The sequence below is a fragment of the Aulonocara stuartgranti genome, assembly GCF_965226115.1.
Source record: "Aulonocara stuartgranti genome assembly, chromosome: 14".
NCBI lineage: Eukaryota > Metazoa > Chordata > Actinopteri > Cichliformes > Cichlidae > Aulonocara > Aulonocara stuartgranti.
The window spans coordinates 17,107,343-17,127,510 of NC_138950.1; the positions used below are offsets into that span (position 1 = coordinate 17,107,343).

Below are 20,168 nucleotides of genomic sequence, written 5' to 3' on the forward strand. Positions count from 1 at the left end.
TTGTTGATTCACTTGAAGAGCAAGTAACGTAATATTGGTCAAGTGATCAGTTGGATATCAATCTTTCGTGATACACCGTCATATTTACATTATTTGTACAGTACGAATGATTTTCTTTGGTACCTGGTCGAACTTCAGTTCTCCTCTGTCTGCCTGGCTGCGTTTCTCTAACAGCGCACTCGCAGGCAGCAGCTGCCCCGCCCCGCTTAGTGTCTGAGCTCGGATCATACCAATATTAGGGGGGATTTACGCACAGTCATAAATTCCCACAGTGTGCACTATGTGCTTCGAATATTGTGTGTAGTTTTTGTTTTATACAGTGTCAGCCAGGCATCTAACTATGAAAAAATTACACTCCAAAAGACCCTGGGCTTTCTGAAAAATCAACCCGGGCTTAAGCCCAGTAAGCCACCCCCACGCTCCGCCCCTGGTGTACACTAATGCTTGAATACCACTTTTCTGACCTAAAACGTGTACCAGATGTACCAGTAATACATTTATAGATGCAGCCAAAGTCCCATGTTTTTAATGAATCTGATCTGAGAAAGGTGCAGAATCCTCTTTAACATTTATTGTGGACTATTTAAAAGTTCAAAACTAGTTAAAATAAATGTTTCAACTTTTTTGCAAACATTGCATGTTAAACATAAAGTCTGTAATGAAAGCACTTTTTTAGTAAAAAAAAAAAAACCTCTGCCAATGGCAAGATCATCAACTCAATGAGCGGGTGGAGGGAGGTTTGGAGTCTTCTCCCACCCCCATTCTCTGCGGCCTGCTGGAGCGGGGGGGCTAGGAGGAGTTGGCCGTCCGACTGCGGTCTGGAGTGTGGGGCCTCCCTGCTGCTACGGAGTCGGGGCGGTCTGCCTCTCCCCACCGCAGGGAAAAGGGTAACACCACCTGGGTCTGGGTGCAGTTCCCCCCTCCAGGGGCAAGGGTACCTAGACCCGGTTTGTAGAGTACGCTTGGGGAGTGTGATCGTGTGTACAGCGTCTCTTTATGTCTGTCTCCACGTTGGTTGAGTGTGGAGTGAGTGCATATGAGAGCATGAGGGGGGGAATGGATGTTTGTGTCTGTGTGTGCCTGTATGTCTGTGTCTATATGTCAGGTTGGGTATCAGACACCACCTCTCTGGGGACACCTCAGGCCCTCCAAGGTTTGGAGGCCTATCTCCACCCCTCCACCACTTCCCCTGCCGGTAGCGGACTCCCTCAGGTGTCGGTGCGTTGGTGGTTCTTTGTGTCTGGGGGTGGGCGTCCAGGTACACACCGGCTCACTCCTTGGCGGCCGCTTATCGGGGCCTGGAACCTGGGGCTCGCTCGGGCCACTTCGGAGGTGGGGTGCCCCCGGCCTCTCGGCCTGGGGCTCGGTCACTCAGGCACAGCTGGCGGCCGGCGGAGCTCACGGGCGCGTCACTGCAACTCCCCCTGGCTTCTGCTCCGCGGCAGCTGAGTGAGCCCTCATCTGGGACTCTCCTCAGCTCTTGCTGGGACAGTGGCGCGGCTGCCCCTCTGTTGGTCTTCTATGGTCTCTTGTGTTCTGGGGGCCTCTGGATGTCTGGAGTTTTGATCTCCTCCATACCTGCTTCATACCCTGGAGGACGGGGCTATGCCCCCCCCACACTCCCTAGCAGATCGTTACATGGAGAAACCTTTGGAATACAAGCACGCTGATCCACACAGGTATGCACACGGGTGTTCACTGCTCGTAGACTTAAATTACACCTTTCTTGGCTACTACTTCGAAGCACATCTGTCCTGCGTACTGCACAACAACATTGAATATTTAGTATTTACTGCTGTTTACACTTAGCTAGATTAATGCGATGGTGTTGTGTTTAGTATGTTGCTTTGTTTTTTTTTGTTTTTTTGCTTGTTTTCTATTCTTCTCTCAACAGGTGATCCAGGAGATTCTTATTTTTTTTCTCCCCCCCTTTCTCACTGTCCCTCTCCCCTTCTGTTTTTCCTTTCCTTCCTCTTTCTTTCTCCCTTTCCTATCCCTCACTCATGTCTGTCCCATCTGTAACATCTGAAAATAAAATATAATAAATAATAAAAACAAAGATCGACCAAATGGACCAATACGGCAATGCCACGAAGATCCATTTGGCAAAGTAAATCCATTGGGTATCCTTGTTGGTCTTCAGACAACAATTCTGATGGCTAAAGAACCAAATGGGACAGGCAAAAAAAAAAAAAAAGATCATCAACTCAATAGGATAAAGCAAAATATGTTATTTATTTAAAGCTTAAATCATAAGAACATTAGGCCACAAAATAAACACAAACATGCAAAGTCAAACATGCAGTATCGAGACAGTACTACAAAGCCCAAACATCTGCCATCACCACTACTGTGTCTGTGCACTGAGGCCTTATAGAAATTACATTCCAATAGAAAAAGTAAGAATAAAAACAGCTGTTTATGAAAAGAAAATACTTTCATGGTCTTTTCAGTGGGACCTCTGGGTGGTACAGCATAGTAGCATTCATGGCATTGGCAACTCAGTGGTTAACATTCACTAGCTTTAGCTATCAAAATAAATTATGCCATTTACAGTATATGCATACATTTGATTATGTGGGTCAAGGTCAAACATTTTTTAAATTATGTATTATAATTTGTTTCAGTGCAAGAAAATAGCTTAAAAATAAAAAATGAGCCATATGCTAATATTTTATGAAGCTACATTTTATAGTGCTGTAAGAAGTCAGCAACTGTTGATTCCATGCTAACAAGAATCAAGAAGAAACTTAAGTTTGTTTTTTTTTTTTAGACTTCTGAAGTTAATAGTTTCATCGTATTATTGCATACACTGTATACTTAAATACAACTGGGCTGTGTCACAGTAGTAATAACTGTCTTAAGTTATGTGAGTGAGTACAATGTGAAACTCAGTAAATATTTCAGTAAAAAGCTACAATGTTCTCAGTGATTTCAAAAATTTTACTTAGTCATCTCAGTGAACAGATTTTCTGAGAGTGGAGGAATGGCAGGGTTTGACTAGTTATGTGCAGAGTCACATGTAACTGATGCTGCAGTTTTAGTAATATTATGTATGTAATTATTTTAAATGCATAAGTAAGCAGTGTTAAGGCAAGGCAAGGCAAGGCAAGTTTATTTGTATAGCACAATTCAACAACAAGGTGATTCAAAGTGCTTTACAGAGACATTAGAAACAAGAACAAATAAAAAGCATGATTTAAAATTGATTAAAACAAGCAAATAAACTAACTAACTAATTAACAAACAAACAAACAAACAAACAAACAAACAAAACAGTATATAAAATCAAAACAGATAAAATCAGAACAGTAGATAAAATCAGTAGTTAAATGTAAGTTTTGAAATTTAAGCTTAAAGTGTGGATTTGGTGCTTTATTCAAATGCAGCTGAGAACAGGTGAGTCTTCAACCTGGATTTAAATAAACTGAGTGTTTCAGCTGATCTGAGGCTTTCTGGGAGTTTGTTCCAGATATAAGGAGCATAAAAGCTGAATGCAGCTGCTCCGTGTCTGGTTCTGACTCTGGGAACTGATAAAAGACCGGATCCAGATGACCTGAGGGATCTGGATGGTTCATACTGGGTCAGGAGGTCATTGATGTATTTTGGTCCTAAACCATTCAGAGCTTTATAGGCCAGCATCAGAACTTTAAAGTCTATCCTCTGACGGACAGGCAGCCAGTGTAAGGACCTCAGAGCTGGACTGATGTGGTCCACTTTTTTGGTCTTAGTGAGGACTCGAGCAGCAGAGTTCTGAATGAGCTGTAGTTGTCTGACTGATTTTTTAGGTAGACCTGTAAAGATGCTGTTACAGTAATCAAGCCTACTAAAGATGAATGCATGGACTAGTTTTTCCAGGTCCTGTTGAGACATCAGATCTTTTATCCTTGATATATTCTTGAGGTGATAGTAAGCTGACTTTGTTATTGTCTTAATGTGTTTTTCTAAGTTTAGGTCTGCATCCATCACTACACCCAAATTTCTCGCCTGGTTTGTGGTTTTTAGATGTATAGATTGAAGTTCTCTGGTGACCTGTAATCGTTTTTCTTTGGCGCCAAAGACTATTACCTCAGTTTTGTTTTTGTTTAGCTGGAGAAAATTGTGGCACAACCAGTCATTGATTTCCTCAATGCATTTACCAAGAGCCTGTACAGGGCCTCGGTCTCCTGGTGACATTGTGATATATATTTGTGTGTCATCTGCATAGCTGTGATAGTTTATTTTGTTGTTGTTTATAATCTGTGCCAGTGGGAGCATGTAGATGTTAAACAGAAGGGGTCCCAAGATGGAACCTTGGGGAACTCCACATGTGATACTTGTCTGCTCAGATGTGAAGTTACCTATTGATACAAAGTATTTCCTGTTTTCTACCTATGTTTTGAACCAGTTTAGTACAGTTCCTGAAAGACCTGTCCAGTTAAGTGTAACAATTTAAAAATAATGCATTCTGTAATGGCATTTTTCTGTAATGCATTACTGTTTCTAAATCAGGTAAAGACATTACGGTTACAGACGGTACATAAGGAGTTTTTTGATTTAATTGTGAGAATCAACCATTACTAATGGCTCTAATAATACACAAAAAACAAAGGACAGATTAGGTATGTCTTTTTAGGATAGCATCACTATTGCTAACAGACCAATGTATAACAATGCAGTAATATGTAATACATTCAAGAGAGTGAAAAACCCAATATTGCAAGCACAAAATAAAAATACAAAATTAGTACTTTGTCAGAGAATAGAGTAACTCATCAGGACTGCCCATGTATAAATCAGCCAATGGTGACCTAAGGTGAACATTTGGAAATAATGAAATGGAGTGACTGAAGAACAGAGTCATGATTGAAATCAGTGAAAACATTAACTTTGTTAAAGAAGTAGGTCTTCCCAAGAACCAGTTTAGGGAAGCTGCAGCGATCATCTGTTTCCAGGACGTAAGGAAAAGGCAGAGCTTCGGCCTCCATACCATGAACCGTCAGCACATTCCCAAACACAACGCTCTGCTGAGACACACTTTCCACAGTCCCAATGTGCACTAAACAAAGATACATAAAGCCATGGCATTACAAACCAAAACATCAGCATTTTTTATGTTAAAAAAAGACTTACTTTTTTGGCAAAGATCTGTTTTGTTCAGGTTATTCACAGATAGGACTCTGGATTCTGAAAACAACATTATACATGTTATTGGTAAAATGCAGGATCTGGGCTTTGCCATCAAATTAAAATGACGTCAAATGAAGTTCTACTGCATGGAAAGGACATCTAAGCAGACAAAACAAACCATTAATCATCTTTCTTTGACCCTGTCCTGGTTCATGGATTGATCTCAGCCTCCCAGCACAGCATGACCACAGGGTGGTGTTGTAATAGAGGTGACCACAGCATCTAAACCCTGTCTTGGCAGAGTAGATCACCTCTTCCTCCTCACTTGAGCAGCAAATGTCCTGGTAGTGAAAAGAGATGTTAGTTAAGTTTCTAAAGACAGGTGTAATATTCCTTATGCTGAAGGTATTCTGACTGTCAGATATACACTAAATATATCACTAAATATAAAAAATGTTTTAGTATTGGTCTTACTGGGGCCTTGGCAGCAACTGCATAGTTTGGCTTGCAAAGCCTAATAATGATGGTTTGGTTATATTGAATTATAAATTGTTGTGTTTAGGTTCAGACTGGAGATCCTCCTCTTTTTTGAAATGATCTGTAAAGGATTCTTCGGACTGACTTTTATAAAGTACAGTAATCTTCTCCTGGATGCATTTATCAACTATTTGTGTGACAGCCGGACAAGCTGTGTCCATGAAAGCAGCCTTGGGAGCCAATGCATTACAAGGTGTTGTTTTCCTTCACTGTAGAGTAGGCATATATTCTAGATTTAATGCTTAACTGGTTATTGAGAGGTGTCACAAGTAAGAAAGGAAATTCAAAATGCTTTTGGAGAAAAAAAAAGAGAAGAAAAAACAAAGTGTCAAAATTAAAGACTGCAGTGCAGAGAACGGCTCAGTGACAGATTCTCAGTGGCTTCTGAACCTCACAGATCCCCTGATAATGATGAGAGGGTGTGAAAAACTGATGGATGGACGGTGGGGCATGGAAATGAGAACAAACAAGCATGTGAGCCATTTATAGAGATATAACCTGAAGTGGAGTGTGTGACGTGTCGTCCTGCCCCTGAAATTCATATAGTTTATCTCAAATAAGTTCTCATGGCATGAATAGGATGCACGAGAAATGGTCAGATAACATGATAATTATATTATATACATCATTACTGATAAACTACCTGTGGCTCTTGCAGAGTGGATCCGCAGCACTGCAGGCCCCCTCCATGCTTATGTAATGATGTCAGCGTGTACAGTGTTCCTGCACAGCACTTCATCTGTGGATCTTTAATGTTGTAGGCTTTGACCCCACAGCAGTGAATGTTTTCTGATTTGGGATGTCTGGTTGGAAAACAGAGGGACACATTAATATCAAATGAAGCTTATGCATAAGTTAAATAATGAAGATCTGCAATTACAACATTTCTCTGGTTTTCTGGGTGTTTGCCTGCTAGTCAATTCTTTGCATGACTTCCAATTTCCCACGCTGTCAAATTCAATACTGACATCATTACACTAGTCCAGTGTTCTTCTTACCCGCCTTCTTTGAGCCAATCAGACTCCACCCTGTGTGCTTTAAATCTGTGGGCTTTTCCATTATTTTCCTTTCCAGGAACCCATCTCTGTGTCCCTCAAGTCACTTAAAGCTCCGTCCAAGCCTCTATCTTCACCATAATTCCATTCTGCCATCATGTGTCATCAGAGACTAATCAAAAGGATCAATTAATTTCTGTAGCTTAGTAAATCATATTCAAGTCTTCTGAATGATCATTCCTCATTGAAATAAGGAGTGCAAGATAAGTTTATAAGAGGCTGAGTGAGACATGTCCTTATGTATATTGTTGGATGTCAGCCTGGAAGATATTTATCCACTTCTTCAACACAGTTATTACACAGGCTGTACACTGAAAGCAGAGAATCAGAACTGCAGCTTCAGCTCTCACTGTTCACACATAATATATTCATACTCAGTGTTGCTGTCATCACCCACTCTGACAGACTCTGCAGTTGAAAATACGCTTAATGAGAGCATTCAGGATACAACCTGCTCCACCAATACTAAAACTGAGACCGAAAGAAAAGTAGCTGCCACAAATGTTTTCAGGCCATAGAATATCCAGACTATTGAATGATGCAAACACAGACAGTTTAACTGCAAACTTTAACCCATATGGCACCAAACCGAGTCAGAAACCACATGGACCGATACAGAAGAATGCTTTATCACTTCTGCTTGTTTTCTTTTTTCTTTCTCAGCAGGTGATCCAGGTGATTGATATATGCATTTTTTTTTCTCTGCCCGTTCTGTTGGTTTATGTTTTTTGCCCTTCTCCCCCGTCCCTCTTCTCAGCTGTTTCTCTTTCCCTCTTTCTTTCTCCCCTTCTTTCCCCCAGTCAAGTCTGTCCCGTATTCAGTAAGTGAAAATAAAATAAACAATAAAAGGTGAATCAAATGGACCATTACGGCAAGGCTGGGATGGTCAGTTTGGTAAAGTAAATCCGTTGGGCATCTTTCTTTGCCTTTAGACAACAATTCTGATGGCAAAAGAGCCAAACGGGACAGGCAAAAAGAAAAGAAAAAAAGAATGCTTTATCACATTAGACCAGAGCACAACGGTGCCTGAAAGTAAACAAAGGTGGGACAGTGTTATGCACAGCTGGAATTTCGATAAAGAAAAGACCTTCTACTGGAATGCAAGACATTTCCTTTGCCTCTCCCTTCTGGGTTTCCCCTCAACCAGCACAAGATGCATTAAAATTAACTGCCCACTGACCTAAAATCAAACACTGTTACATACCAAGCTGATGAATAAGGAATGGGAAAAAAACCCATCCCTTTTCACTAGATTTTATCAGCAACACACACACACACACACACACACACACACACACACACACACACACACACACACACACACACACACAAAATCACCTGTGTCCATTGCAGCAAATCTCAACATCAGGCCGGTAAATTTCTGTCCCACAGCAGTGTTGTCCTGGGCTGCCGTGAAACTGAGAACAACATATAGTCCCTTTGGCCGGGTTGTAAGGAATACCCATCTCTGAACATTCCTGTCCATCGACTCTGTCCTCGTACAAGGTGTTATTACAACAGAGAACTCCACATTGTCCCGAGCCGTACGGCGTCTCTCCACAGCACTTGAAGAATCAGAGATAATACAGTAAATTGTTCAGAAATGCCTTATGGCCCTTTTGCATTAGTAGTAGCGAATACTGAGGCCGTTCGATGAGTTTTAGACAGATCGAAAAACACCCTCAGTTATTGTATAAAAGGAGCGGGGTGGAGCTCTGAGCTCTCTCATCAAAGGGTCAGTAAAGCAGAATTTTTTCCTAGAATCTCTCTTTTCCACTGCTGTCAGCTCTACATCCTAATTAGGATGTGACACAACACATTTCATTTAATAATGAAATGTGTTGCCCATCATTTTACCCATTAACAATCTTATTAAAAATTCTTCCAAAATTCTCCTAATACATACATATAATTTTTTTTTTTTTATTTGAAAGAAAACGTTGCTTTAAGTCTATCACTGTCATTGGAAAAGGATTTTTTTTCCCCCCAGAGACACAAATTAAAACTTTTGACCTTTCTATTATAACTAAAAATGAGGCCCAGAGACAGAACAACAAAACAAACAAGACAAGGAAAAACAATTTGATTATTACCTGATCCATCCAAGGCTTCCACGCAGAGATACATCCATCACAGCAGACTTGTATGTGTGGATTATACACAGTGGGTGTTGCCTTGATTTGACCTAAACATAGAGGTGTGAGGGTTGGAAGGGTGGAGAGAGGACAGGAGTTAGAAACTTCTCATAAATGCTGAACTCAGTTACATCAGGAAAGACATAACAGGGAAAAAAAAGGATCTGAGAAAGGAAAGAAAATAACATTTACTCAGAGCATGGAACATGTTTGAGAAAATATTAGTCAGGGTGTTCCCTTGCAACTATAGCTTCACATTATGTTTTTCCAAATATAACACTGTCATGTTCCATGGCAGTGTCTGGGATTTTCCAGCCGGTGTTGTTGGGTTTCCAGGGTCATTCACTATTAGTGACTCTCTGTGATTAATTATTCTCTCCCAGTGGCTCTCCAGCAATTTCCTAATGTTGTAAACCCGCTCAACATTTGGCAATAAAACCCTTTCTGATTCTGATTCTGATTCCATGATAGTCTGCTCTCAGCTGGTGTATATTCATGTTTACCTCACTCTTCTTCTGCTGTGTAAATAAAGTCTTGTGAAAAGTTAAGTTGGGTTTGAGTCTACATAGGGTCCATATCTTGCATGAACCTCTGGTTCATGACACAAAACCCTCTTTAATGCACACATTTAACTAAAAATGAGCATATAGGATTTTACAAATACAAATAGAAGACAAGATAGTATTTCTTTGTTTCATCATTTGATAAACTCCCAAGGCATTATTCTCAGTTTTAGAAAGAGTTAGTTTAGTATTACAGTATATAAAATGATATTACTAGGGGCATATTTTGTCTTCACACTTTATTACTTGAAGAGTTTTCCACAGTGAGCTAACATCACAAGAACAAATGGCACAATGTGCTCTGTAGGGGAAATTTATGCTGAAAACAACTCTTTGTTTTTACACCAGTAGAGCAAAATAAACTGCTCACTAAGTTCTAACTGCTTTGTTGGAGTTTGGGCTGTGATCCAGTTCCACTTTCTCTTCCAAAAGCTGCAAAGTTAGAACCACAGGGTTATGTAATTTTTACGTGATAGTAACTGACACGACAGCTGCAAAACCAAAACAAACAGACAGTGATACCTGAGGTACAGAACCAGTGAGGCTTTTGGTTTCTTTCACAGCAGTGGTACTCTTTTGGATTGTAGCATGATGACCGACAGAGATGTGTGTTTGGTTCAGTGCTGCGGATATGCAAAAACAGGTAAAAATAAACAAAAACAGTCAACATCGCATAAATACTATGCTAAGTTTTCAAAGCCTCTCACAGATATACACAAGGTGTCATGTGGCATCTATGCCATTGTCACTGTCGTGGGTCTGTGACCCAGTGTTTTTAAGTTTTATTCATTGAATTATTGTTTTCTGTTGTATTATATTTAGCCCTCCGGATTTCTGTTCCTGTGCCTCACCTCGCCTCGTCTCATGTTTCCATGTCTAAGTGTCGAATCTGCGTCTCCGTGTCTCTCTTCTATTTACTTTTTTACTAATGACAGTCTGTGTCTTGTGTCACTATCTTCAGTTTTGGTCTCCTCCCCACCTCGTTACGTCCCAGCTGTGTTCTCGCCTGCTCCCCATCCTCTCATCACTTTAAAATTTGCAGGAAATTGCAAAGATGTATTTTAACCCCAAACCTAACCAAATAGTTTCAGTGCCTAAAAGGACTTAAATTCCTAACCTATGAAAAGTGCCTCATAAACAGATTAAAGCCATTTTTAATATTAAAGCATTAAGTCATAAATGTCATAAATATCATTGTTGACAAAAATAAAGCTGTGATATGCTGGTGACCTGTCAGTTGATGTCTGAGATGCACTACATCAACCCCGCAGCCCCAGATACACTAGCAGTCAAAAGTTTGGACACACCTTCTCATTTAATGTTTTTTTTTTTTAATTTGCATGAGTTACGTTGTAGATTCTCACTGAAGGCATCAAAACTATGTATCAACCAGTGATAGGAATAACTGCATTACAAGTAACGGCGTTACTAACGGTGTTGCTTTTTTCAGTAACGAGTAATCTAACTAATTACTATTTCTATCGTTACAATGCCATTACCGTTACTAACAAGAAAATACGGTGCGGTCGCATTACTGTTTTTCAACAAACAGACGGCTGAAGCTGTGTTCAGCTTATCGCATCTTATATCATTTGTAAGGAAGTAGCTGTAAATAAGCTGGGCTCCACAGCTTTAAGCAGCTCTGCGGGCTCCCGCGGGCCACAGTCACTTTCTGGCACAACACCTGTAGCTAGGGGGCAAGACAATCGCATGAGTGCTGCTGTTTGACTGAGGAAGAATAAAGTAGTCGTGGTAAGCCAATCACATGATCACTTCAAGATGACAAAGCAAAAAGGTGATATATAGCAGTTTTTAAATTGTGTTGTCATGTTTACTGTCTAAGGTCAGCGCTAGCAAGCACTCTCTGCTTATGACCCCAAAAAACGACCAATCAAAAATGATATGGCAACATGACATTTGGTTGTTTAGGAAGAGGGGGAAGTTTTAGACCGAGAGAGAGAGAGAGAGAGAGAGAGAGAGAGAGAGAGGCAGCAGAAAAAGAGAGAGAGTGAGTTTTGAGATGTGAGAGATTTGCGACGTTTAGCGTGGTTGGAGTGTGCAGTTAGTGTGTGGTGTTGTGGATTGCTTTGTGTTGTGTGTCAGAACAGTAAGGCGATTGCTGTCTCCAGGTAGAGAAGAGGAGTGATACACCTGCTGCTGTCAGACCTACAGGCATCAGGCTGTGATGTTCTCCTTTATATAGTGGACAGAAATTTTTGAAGTGGCACAAATAATTTGTGGCATCTTACTGAATGCAGAACACCTGATTGTTATGTAAATAGTTTGAAATGGTTATTTAATGGTACATTTCAAATTCCTTTAATTTTAAATATGTTTATATTGTCTATCCTGTAAAATAGTCAGATGTCTATTCTTATTAATGTACAGAATTCACCTGCTTGCTGCTACTACTGCACATTCACCCAATGTATATACTATATATATATGTATATATATATATATATATGTATATATATATATATATATATATATATATATATATATATGTTCTTCCTCTACAGCCCCCCCCCTATTTTTGCACATGTCGAGGAGCGTGTCAGGCTACATTTCACTGTGTGTTATACTTGTATAACTATGCATGTGACAAATAAAGAACCTTGAACCTTAAAAAAGGGGTAAAAGGTAAATGGCTGCAAATAAGTTTGTTGTTTGCAAAACTTGTGCATATGATTTTAAAATTGACAATTTATATTTGCATTTAAAGTTATGAAATATGATTCATTAAACATGTTTGTGGTTGTTACAGTAAAAATTATAACTTTTTTCTACTCGAATTTTATGTTTTTTGTCTGATTTTAGATCAATTGTGTTAATACAGTATGTCAAATGAAAATAGAACTGTAAATTCAGACACGTGAGGTTGTGCTGAAAACAATGATACCAAACAAGGCAAAGTAAATAGTTTTTAAAGGTGAAATGTTGAGAAAACATCAAAAGTAGTTAAAAATGGCCAGTTATACCCTGAACCCCAGAGGGTTAAACATATTTTTAAAAGTAACGCAATAGTTACTTTTCAAGTAATTAATTACTTTTAGAATCTTGTAACTCAGTTACTAACTCAGTTACTTTTTTGAAGAAGTAACTAGTAACTATAATTAATTACTTTTTCAAAGTAACTTGCCCAACACTGGTATCAACACATATGGAATTATGTCGTAAACAAAAAACTGTGAAATAACTCAAAACATGTTTTATATTTTAGATTCTTCAAAATAGCCACCCTTTACTTTGATTACTGCTTTGCACACTCATTGCATTCTTTCGACAAGCTTCATGAGGTAGTCATCTGAAATGGTTTTCCAACATTCTTGACAGAGTTCCCACAGATGCTGAGCACTTGTTGGCCCTTTTTCCTTGACTCTGAGGTTCACCTCGGCCTAAACCATCTCGATTGGGTTTAGGTCAGGTGATTGTGGAGGGCACACCATCTGTTGCAGCACTACATCACTCTCCTTCTTGGTCAAATAGCCCTTACACAGCATGCAGGTGTGTTTGGAGTCAATGTCCTGTTGATAAATAAATGATGGCCCAACTAAACGCAAACCGGATGGGATGGCATGTCGCTGCAGGATGCTGTGGTAGCCGTGCTGGTTCAATGTTCCTTCAACTTTGAATAAATCCCCAACAGTGTCACCAGCAAAGCACCCCCACAGCAAAGCATACCTCCTCCATGCTTCAAGGTGGGAGCCTTTGACCTTTTCCACATTGTACAAAGACATGGTGAGTGGAACCAAAGCTCTCAAATTTGGACTCATCAGACCAAAGCACAGATTTCCACTGGTCTAATGCCCATTGATTGTTTTTCTTTTCCCACACAAATCTCTTCTGCTTATTGCCTTTCCTTAGTAGTGTTTTTTAGCAGCTATTTGACCATAAAGACCTGATTTGCACAGTGTCCTCTGAACAGGTGATGTAAAGATGGGTCTCGAGCTCTGTGTGGCATTTATCTGGGCTCTGATCTGAGGTGCTGTTAACTTGTAATTTCTTAAGTTGGCAACTTGGATGAATTTTTCCTCAGCAGCAGAGGTGACCCTTGGTCTTCCTTTCCTGGGGCGGTCTTCATGTAATCTAATTTGCTGGGTTTTTGACTGCACTTGGGGACACAGTCAAAGTTTTAGCAGTTTTCCAGACTGACTGACCTTCCGTTCTTAAAGTAATGATGGACTGTTGTTTCTCTTTACTTAGCTGATTGGTTCTTGCCATAATATGAATTCTAACAGTTTTTAAATTAGGGCTGTCAGCTGTGTACCAACCTGACTTCTGCACAGCATAACTAATGGTCCTAACCCCATTAAGAAGGCAAGAAATTTCACAAATGAACCCTGACAAGGCACAACTGTGAAGTGAGAACCATTTCAGGTGACTACATCATGAAGCTCATTGAGAGAAGTCCAAAGATTTGTAGTGCTGTCAACAAAGCAGTGGATGGTTGGTTAAGAAAATGCTTGTATATATAATGTATATATATAATGTTTGTATGTGTGTATGTATAGATAAGTGGATAATAATAGGTCAAAGCCACAGTTAACTTACCAGTTGGGTTGGAGCACAGGTGCCTGGACACACACACACACACACACACACACACAATAAATAAAATAGTATGGACTTTGGACTTGGGTACTGCCAAGCTGACTCTATAGGCAAAGGCAAAAGAGAACTTTTGGGAGCCCTTCTATAGCCACATACTGTGGATAAAAGCATGTTTTCGGTTAACAGACATTTTTTTGTGAACATCTTTTTGGTTTTGTTGTGTTTCTTTGTTTTTTTTGCCCTTGAGTGGCGCTTGTCTGTTATTTTCAGTTTAATTATTTACAACTTCCTTCCTTGGAAAACATAACACTTACCTCTTGTTGCATACCTGTGAACATGAAGCACAAAGGATTTTGATTAAAACGATAATATAGTAACAATTTTTTATTGCATTTAATCTGATTATAAGTATGTAATGCGATAAGCGCTGTGGTCTATGAGTTGATTTCATTACAAATATGATGAAACTGTTCCCAACACTAAAATAAAACTGTATTCAGTTTTCATGATTTAAATATAAAATATAAAATGAAGAGCATACTTTTAAATCGAATTTTAAGATGTGCATTAAGCTGCCTTTGGCAAGTTATGCCATTCAAATATACACGACTTACAGCAAGATGAATTCCTCGGTTGTATCTCAGCACCATCATCCTTCCAGCAGCAACACTCAGTCTTGCTGTTGAACTGGCCTTGATGACAGCACATGTGACCTGGGGAGTTCCTTGTCAGGATCTTCTTATCACTAATTGGACCACAACACAGCTCCTTTTCCCCATCATACGCCCCTGTGGAAAAGATACAGATATCAAAAACTGAAACACTTGAACTTTAATCATAGCTAAACTAATATGGAGCTTTTTAAAGATGTCTGTATGTTCTTCATTTGGTGAATAATCTTCCTAATCATCTACTGTATATTCAGTGAAATACTTTTCTGTTTTTTCAGCTTCACTTACTTTTGTCACAGCATCTGTGATTCGGTGAATGTTTGTCAATAACAGTTGACTGACAGCATAGTTGTGTGTTTTTGTCATAGGTCTCATTTCCACATAAATGAGCTGTAGTTGAAAAGACAGTCAACACAATTTCATTACTCACAGTAATTAACATTGGCTTCCTTTAAATACTCTGTGACAGCTATCATACTTCCACAAAGATTTTTTTTAAGTATATGCAACATTAAAGACATGGCATATCTAGTGCAGATAGTCTTGAGGGATAAGACTTTTTTTTTTTTATTTCTAGTCCATGAAATGACTTTCTTGTCTTGGTCTAACATGTAAAGTATGATGCAAACTGCAAAAACTTTCAGATTTAGATTTTATTAAATCTATTCTACACAGTGTGATATGCTGTGTTGACCTGAAGTGGAGTCCCTGAGACAGCAGGATGAAATCTTTGGGTATACTTCCAGCCTCTTCTCATTTGAACAACAGCACTGAGTCTCGGTGTCATACTGGCTGTGACCACAGCACTGATGGTGACTGGAATTTCTCATCAGAATCATCTTAATATCAGGTGAACCACAACACAACTGCTTGACCCTATCAAAAACATCTGTGAAAAGAAAATATGTTTTGTTTTTTGCTTTCTTAATTTACCTTAACCATAGCTAAGCTGTCAAGCTGCTGCAATGTTGGTAAACCTTTAAGTGTGTGTGTGTTTTCTAATCATGTTTTACTGTATATTCTGTACATTCAGTTTTTATGTCTTGTTGACCTTTTAAATTAAAGTTCATTTAGAAAGTGCCTCATAATAACTTCCCAAACGAGTGCCCTGATGCATCTCATTATGACTGTTTCAAGAGACAATCACTGATTTCAGTTCAATCTAGTTATGTCCCTTAGTAATACTTCCACCGTTATATTAGCTTTATACTTGCTAGGGTTCTTGTCCAGACGCTTTTCTTTGCAAGCTCCTTTGACTTAATGGTCATGACAATTTGCATAATAATGATCATGAAACCGCCCTCATGACCCATTGTTAGTCAGTGGTGATAGTGCCTGTCATTATGCAGATGTATTACTTATAAGGTTGGGGAAACCAGCAGTCAGCTGAGACTGAAGAAATCACTTGGATGAGTGACAAAAAGTTTCTCCCAATGAAAATGTTGGCATTCCCTTACCTGAATGATTGAGCATGCATCAAGCCACCACTTAATCATTTTCTCTGCCTTCAGTCATTTCTCTTGATTTCCAAAGTCTGCCATCTGATGGTGGCTAGTTATATTCTCTCTTGACACCACCTTGCAGTTTCCTATGTCTTTCAGTTTGCACCTTAACTGAATCTCACGATTTAATACTCAAACAACTACAAATTTGCAGACACTCAAAACTTAGTGATGGAGAAAACATAATTCCATATTTACATTGTATACTTTAGAATTGATTTAATTAATGCTTTCCATCAGTGCATCTACTCACCTTTACCACAACACTCAGCCATTGGTGAAGGTTTTGCTATGATGGCTGACTGGCAACATATTTCATTCACTGGATTGTAAGCCTTCAGTTCACAGCAGCTGGATACCTTTTCACTAAGACCCTGTGTAACTCTGGCTGTAAAAACAGGATGCAGACACCAGTACCTTAATGTAACTGCTGAAAGAGTGTTATTACAAGTGCATCAAATCACGATTAGAAAGTTCACAACTTCAAAGAAACTCAGTTCAATCTAAAAACTGTTTTGTTTTCTTTTGCTTCTTTTACTTGAGCAGCATCGAGACAGCCACAGTGCATCTGGAAAATATTCACACCTATGAAACAAAATTGTATCAAGACACAGATATGGGGAAGGGTACAGAAAAATTTCTTCAGCATTGAAGGTCCCAATGAGCACATTAATGGAAGAAGTTTGGAATCACCAGGGCTCTTCTTAGAGTTGGCCGCCCCACCAATCTGAGTGGTCAGGGCAGAAAGGCCTTAGTTAGGGAGGTGACGAAGAACCTGATAATCACTTTCACAGAGCTCCAGTATTGCAGTGTGGAGAGAGGAGAACCTTCTAGAAGGACAAACATTTCCGCAGCACTCCACTGATCGGGCCTGTCTGGTAGAATGACCAGACAGAAGCCACTCCTCAGTAAAAGGCACATGACAGCCTGCCTGGAGTGGCTGTCCCCTGAAGGACTCTCAGACCACGAGAAACCATTCCCTGGTCTGATGAAACAAAGATTTGCCTCTTTGGCCTGAATGCCAAACATCATATCTGGAGGAAACTAGGCACCACTAATTACTTGGTTAACACCATCACTACAGAAAAGCATGGAGGTGGCAGTATCACGTTGTGTGGATGTTTTTCGGCAGCAGAGACTGGAGAAGGGGCAATGGTTAATTTTCCAACAGGACAACAATCTTAAGCACACAGCCAAGACAGCAAAGGAGTGGCTTTGGGACCAGTATGTGAATGTCTTTAATTAGGAAAGTCAGAAACCAGATTTAAATCTAATTGTACATATCTGAAAATGACTGTGTACATATGGTCCCTGTCCAACCCAATGGAGCTTAAGAGTTTCTGGGAAGAATAATATGACAAACTGTCTAAAAATCATACTCAATAAGACTCAATACGGAGCTTCAAACGTATTGAGTGAAGGATGTGAATACTTGTACATGTATATGTTATCATTTATTTTATTTATTTTTAATGAATTTGCAAGAATTTCAGGCAAACTATTTTTCTACTTTGTCACTTTGGGGTGTTAGCTGTAGAATGTTGGGGTGAAAATGAATTTAATCTATTGGTAAAGATTGCAATATGACAAAATGTGGAACAAGTGAAGCGCTATGAATACTTTCCTGATGCACTGTACTTCTGTTTCCTCACATCTCCCCGTACTTTATGATGGTTGCAACAAAATAGTGTAAGCTTTCCCTCTCAACCATCACATCAGCACTGTAGGTGTCTAGCAATTTTTGTTTGCTAAAAAAGAAAAACCTTTATCTGCTTAATACCCATAATGCAAGGTTGAGTGATACACAAATGTTCTCAGAAGTGAGAAAAAGACCTTCAAGAATAGATCTGAATATGTGGAAACATATAACCTATTTTAATACCAGCTGATGACTTTTTAATATTACTATTCTATTCTTTTTTCTTTTTTTTTTTACATTCCAGTTTTCTATCTTATAAATTCATTACCTGTGACAGTGTGTCTGTGTTGCTGTTTACAACAAGTGGCTGTTCCAGGACTGTAAGGCTCATTTCCACAACAAGACAGGCTTGCACCAGGGTGAAGTCTGTTTTCACAGCATGTAGCCTCTTTGATGTCATACCATGTTCCATTACAGTCTTTTCTGAAAAGCATAGATGACCAAAGCCTGGACATTATTGCTGGCAGTCAGATATAAAAGTATATCTTCCTCTGCAGGGAAAACAAGTGGTTTCATTACCTTTATTGTATTTTATTAGTTTGTGGGAGATGCCTTTTGTTTGAACCTAAAAGATACTGCCGGTCAAACTGACAAGTGGTGTCAGAAGTGTGGGCTCTAATGAGTGAAGTGAATATGATGATCAGAAGTGGAAAGATAAATTACTTTAATGAAGTGGATGGTGAAGGTACTACGGTTGAAGCAGAGGTTAAACCTGAACTGACAGATGTGGTCAAATCGTTAATGCACACTTAAGCAGCAAGAGACCAGAGAATGGACAAATGTTTAGTCATTATTCAGCCATTAAAAAACAAAGGTGGACAAGCATGCAACACCAATTTCAACAAATCCAACTCGCGCCTTTTGTTTGAACAGGCATGACAGCCTCATTTGTTAATTCTTTTCTTGTAGGGAACCTCAGTGACACTCACTGAACAGCACTTAACTGGCAATGATGATCAAATGGTAAAAATAAGCATCACACATTTTCACAGTAAGGCAGAGGTGACTCACCGATGACAATTATTATTGGAGCCTGCAGGCTCTGTGGACAAGCAAACATTCAAAGCTGTGAATAATTTGTATTAACAAACTAAAACCCGTTAAATCTGTTTTTCTGAATAAATAGATTCAATATTTCCAAATTCAAAGCTTATGCCATGTCATTGTCTAGCGTGATACAATTTGATAAATATTACAAAAGTATCTGTTCAAAAGCAACAATCGACTGCCTTTTTCCACTGTACATTAGTCACGACAAAACCACAGAAGAGTGCACAGACAGAGAGAGAGAGGGGGGAAAGGGAACAGATGGAAACAGAAAGCTAGTTCTTCTGCTGTTGTCTTTTCACATAAAGCCCATCTTAAAATTATTGACGTGAAAAAGCCTAAAATGGACACACACACATATAAACACTATTCTCTCTCTCTCTCTCTCTCTCTCTCTCTCTCTCTCTCTATGTATGTATGTATGTATGTATATATATATATATATACATACATACATACATACATACATACATACATACATATATATATACATACACACACAGAGAGAGAGATAGATAGATAGATAGATAGATAGATAGATAGATAGATAGATAGATAGATAGATAGATAGATAGATAGATAGCAATATAAAAAATGAATAACAAATAAATACATGCATCCTCTGCGTCCACACACACGCACACACATACAGAGTTCAGGATACACAATATCTGCACAGTATAAGCTGTATAGAACAAGTGGTCTCTAATTTTCAGGAAAAAAAACCTTACTTACCACAGACAGTGGTGATGCCAAAAATCAGCAAAACTGAAAGACGGGAGATGGAAGCATTATTAACGTAACAATGTTTAATTCAAAATATTCAATTTTGGCAAAGGAATGAAGTAGCCTACCAAAGCCTAGAGCCCAGAGCGAGAACATCTGTAAATTCCGACCGCACATTGTCTCTAAAAGTGAGATGCAAAAGAAGCAAACAGCTCAGTCTAAACTGTTTTAAAACCACACCTCCCTTGTGATATTGCCCAAAAATGGGCAATTATTCATCACAGAATCAAGGTGGCTTATGCACACACACACAATGTGTTTGCTTAAAAATGTACAGCCATCATAAACCTTCATTTACAACACGGGTTCAGTAATATCAAAGCAGGGTTTTCTCCATACAGGTGATCCAGGTGTTTTGTTTTTTGTTTTTTTTTCTTTCTTCCCCCCCCTTCTCACCGTCTCTTCTCCGCTTTGGTTTTCTTTCTCTCCCTCTCTTTCTTTCATTCTTTCTCCCTGTCCTATCCCCCAGTCATGTCTGTCCCGTTTGTAGCAACTGAAAATAAAATAAAT

The 20,168-nt window shown here is 39.2% G+C and overlaps 1 protein-coding gene and 1 long non-coding RNA gene across 2 annotated transcripts in view; one reads left to right on the top strand and one right to left on the bottom strand.

Moving 5' to 3' along the window:
• Positions 1-20,168, top strand: part of LOC309687193 — a 42,949-nt gene that overhangs the window by 16,803 nt on the left and 5,978 nt on the right. The window lies entirely within an intron of this gene.
• LOC309687182 (uncharacterized protein) lies at positions 1,206-19,862 on the bottom strand. Its single transcript, XM_082501946.1, has 17 exons — positions 19,727-19,862; positions 19,608-19,640; positions 18,837-18,867; positions 18,094-18,248; positions 16,380-16,514; positions 15,319-15,513; positions 14,913-15,014; positions 14,568-14,741; positions 14,268-14,281; positions 13,954-13,976; positions 9,922-10,022; positions 8,795-8,886; positions 8,040-8,266; positions 6,290-6,449; positions 5,288-5,450; positions 5,113-5,166; positions 1,206-5,038 (listed from the first exon to the last, which is right to left on the bottom strand). Exons 1-17 carry the CDS (start codon positions 19,773-19,775, stop codon positions 4,791-4,793), a joined length of 1,956 nt encoding a protein of 651 aa, XP_082358072.1. The 5' UTR covers positions 19,776-19,862; the 3' UTR covers positions 1,206-4,790.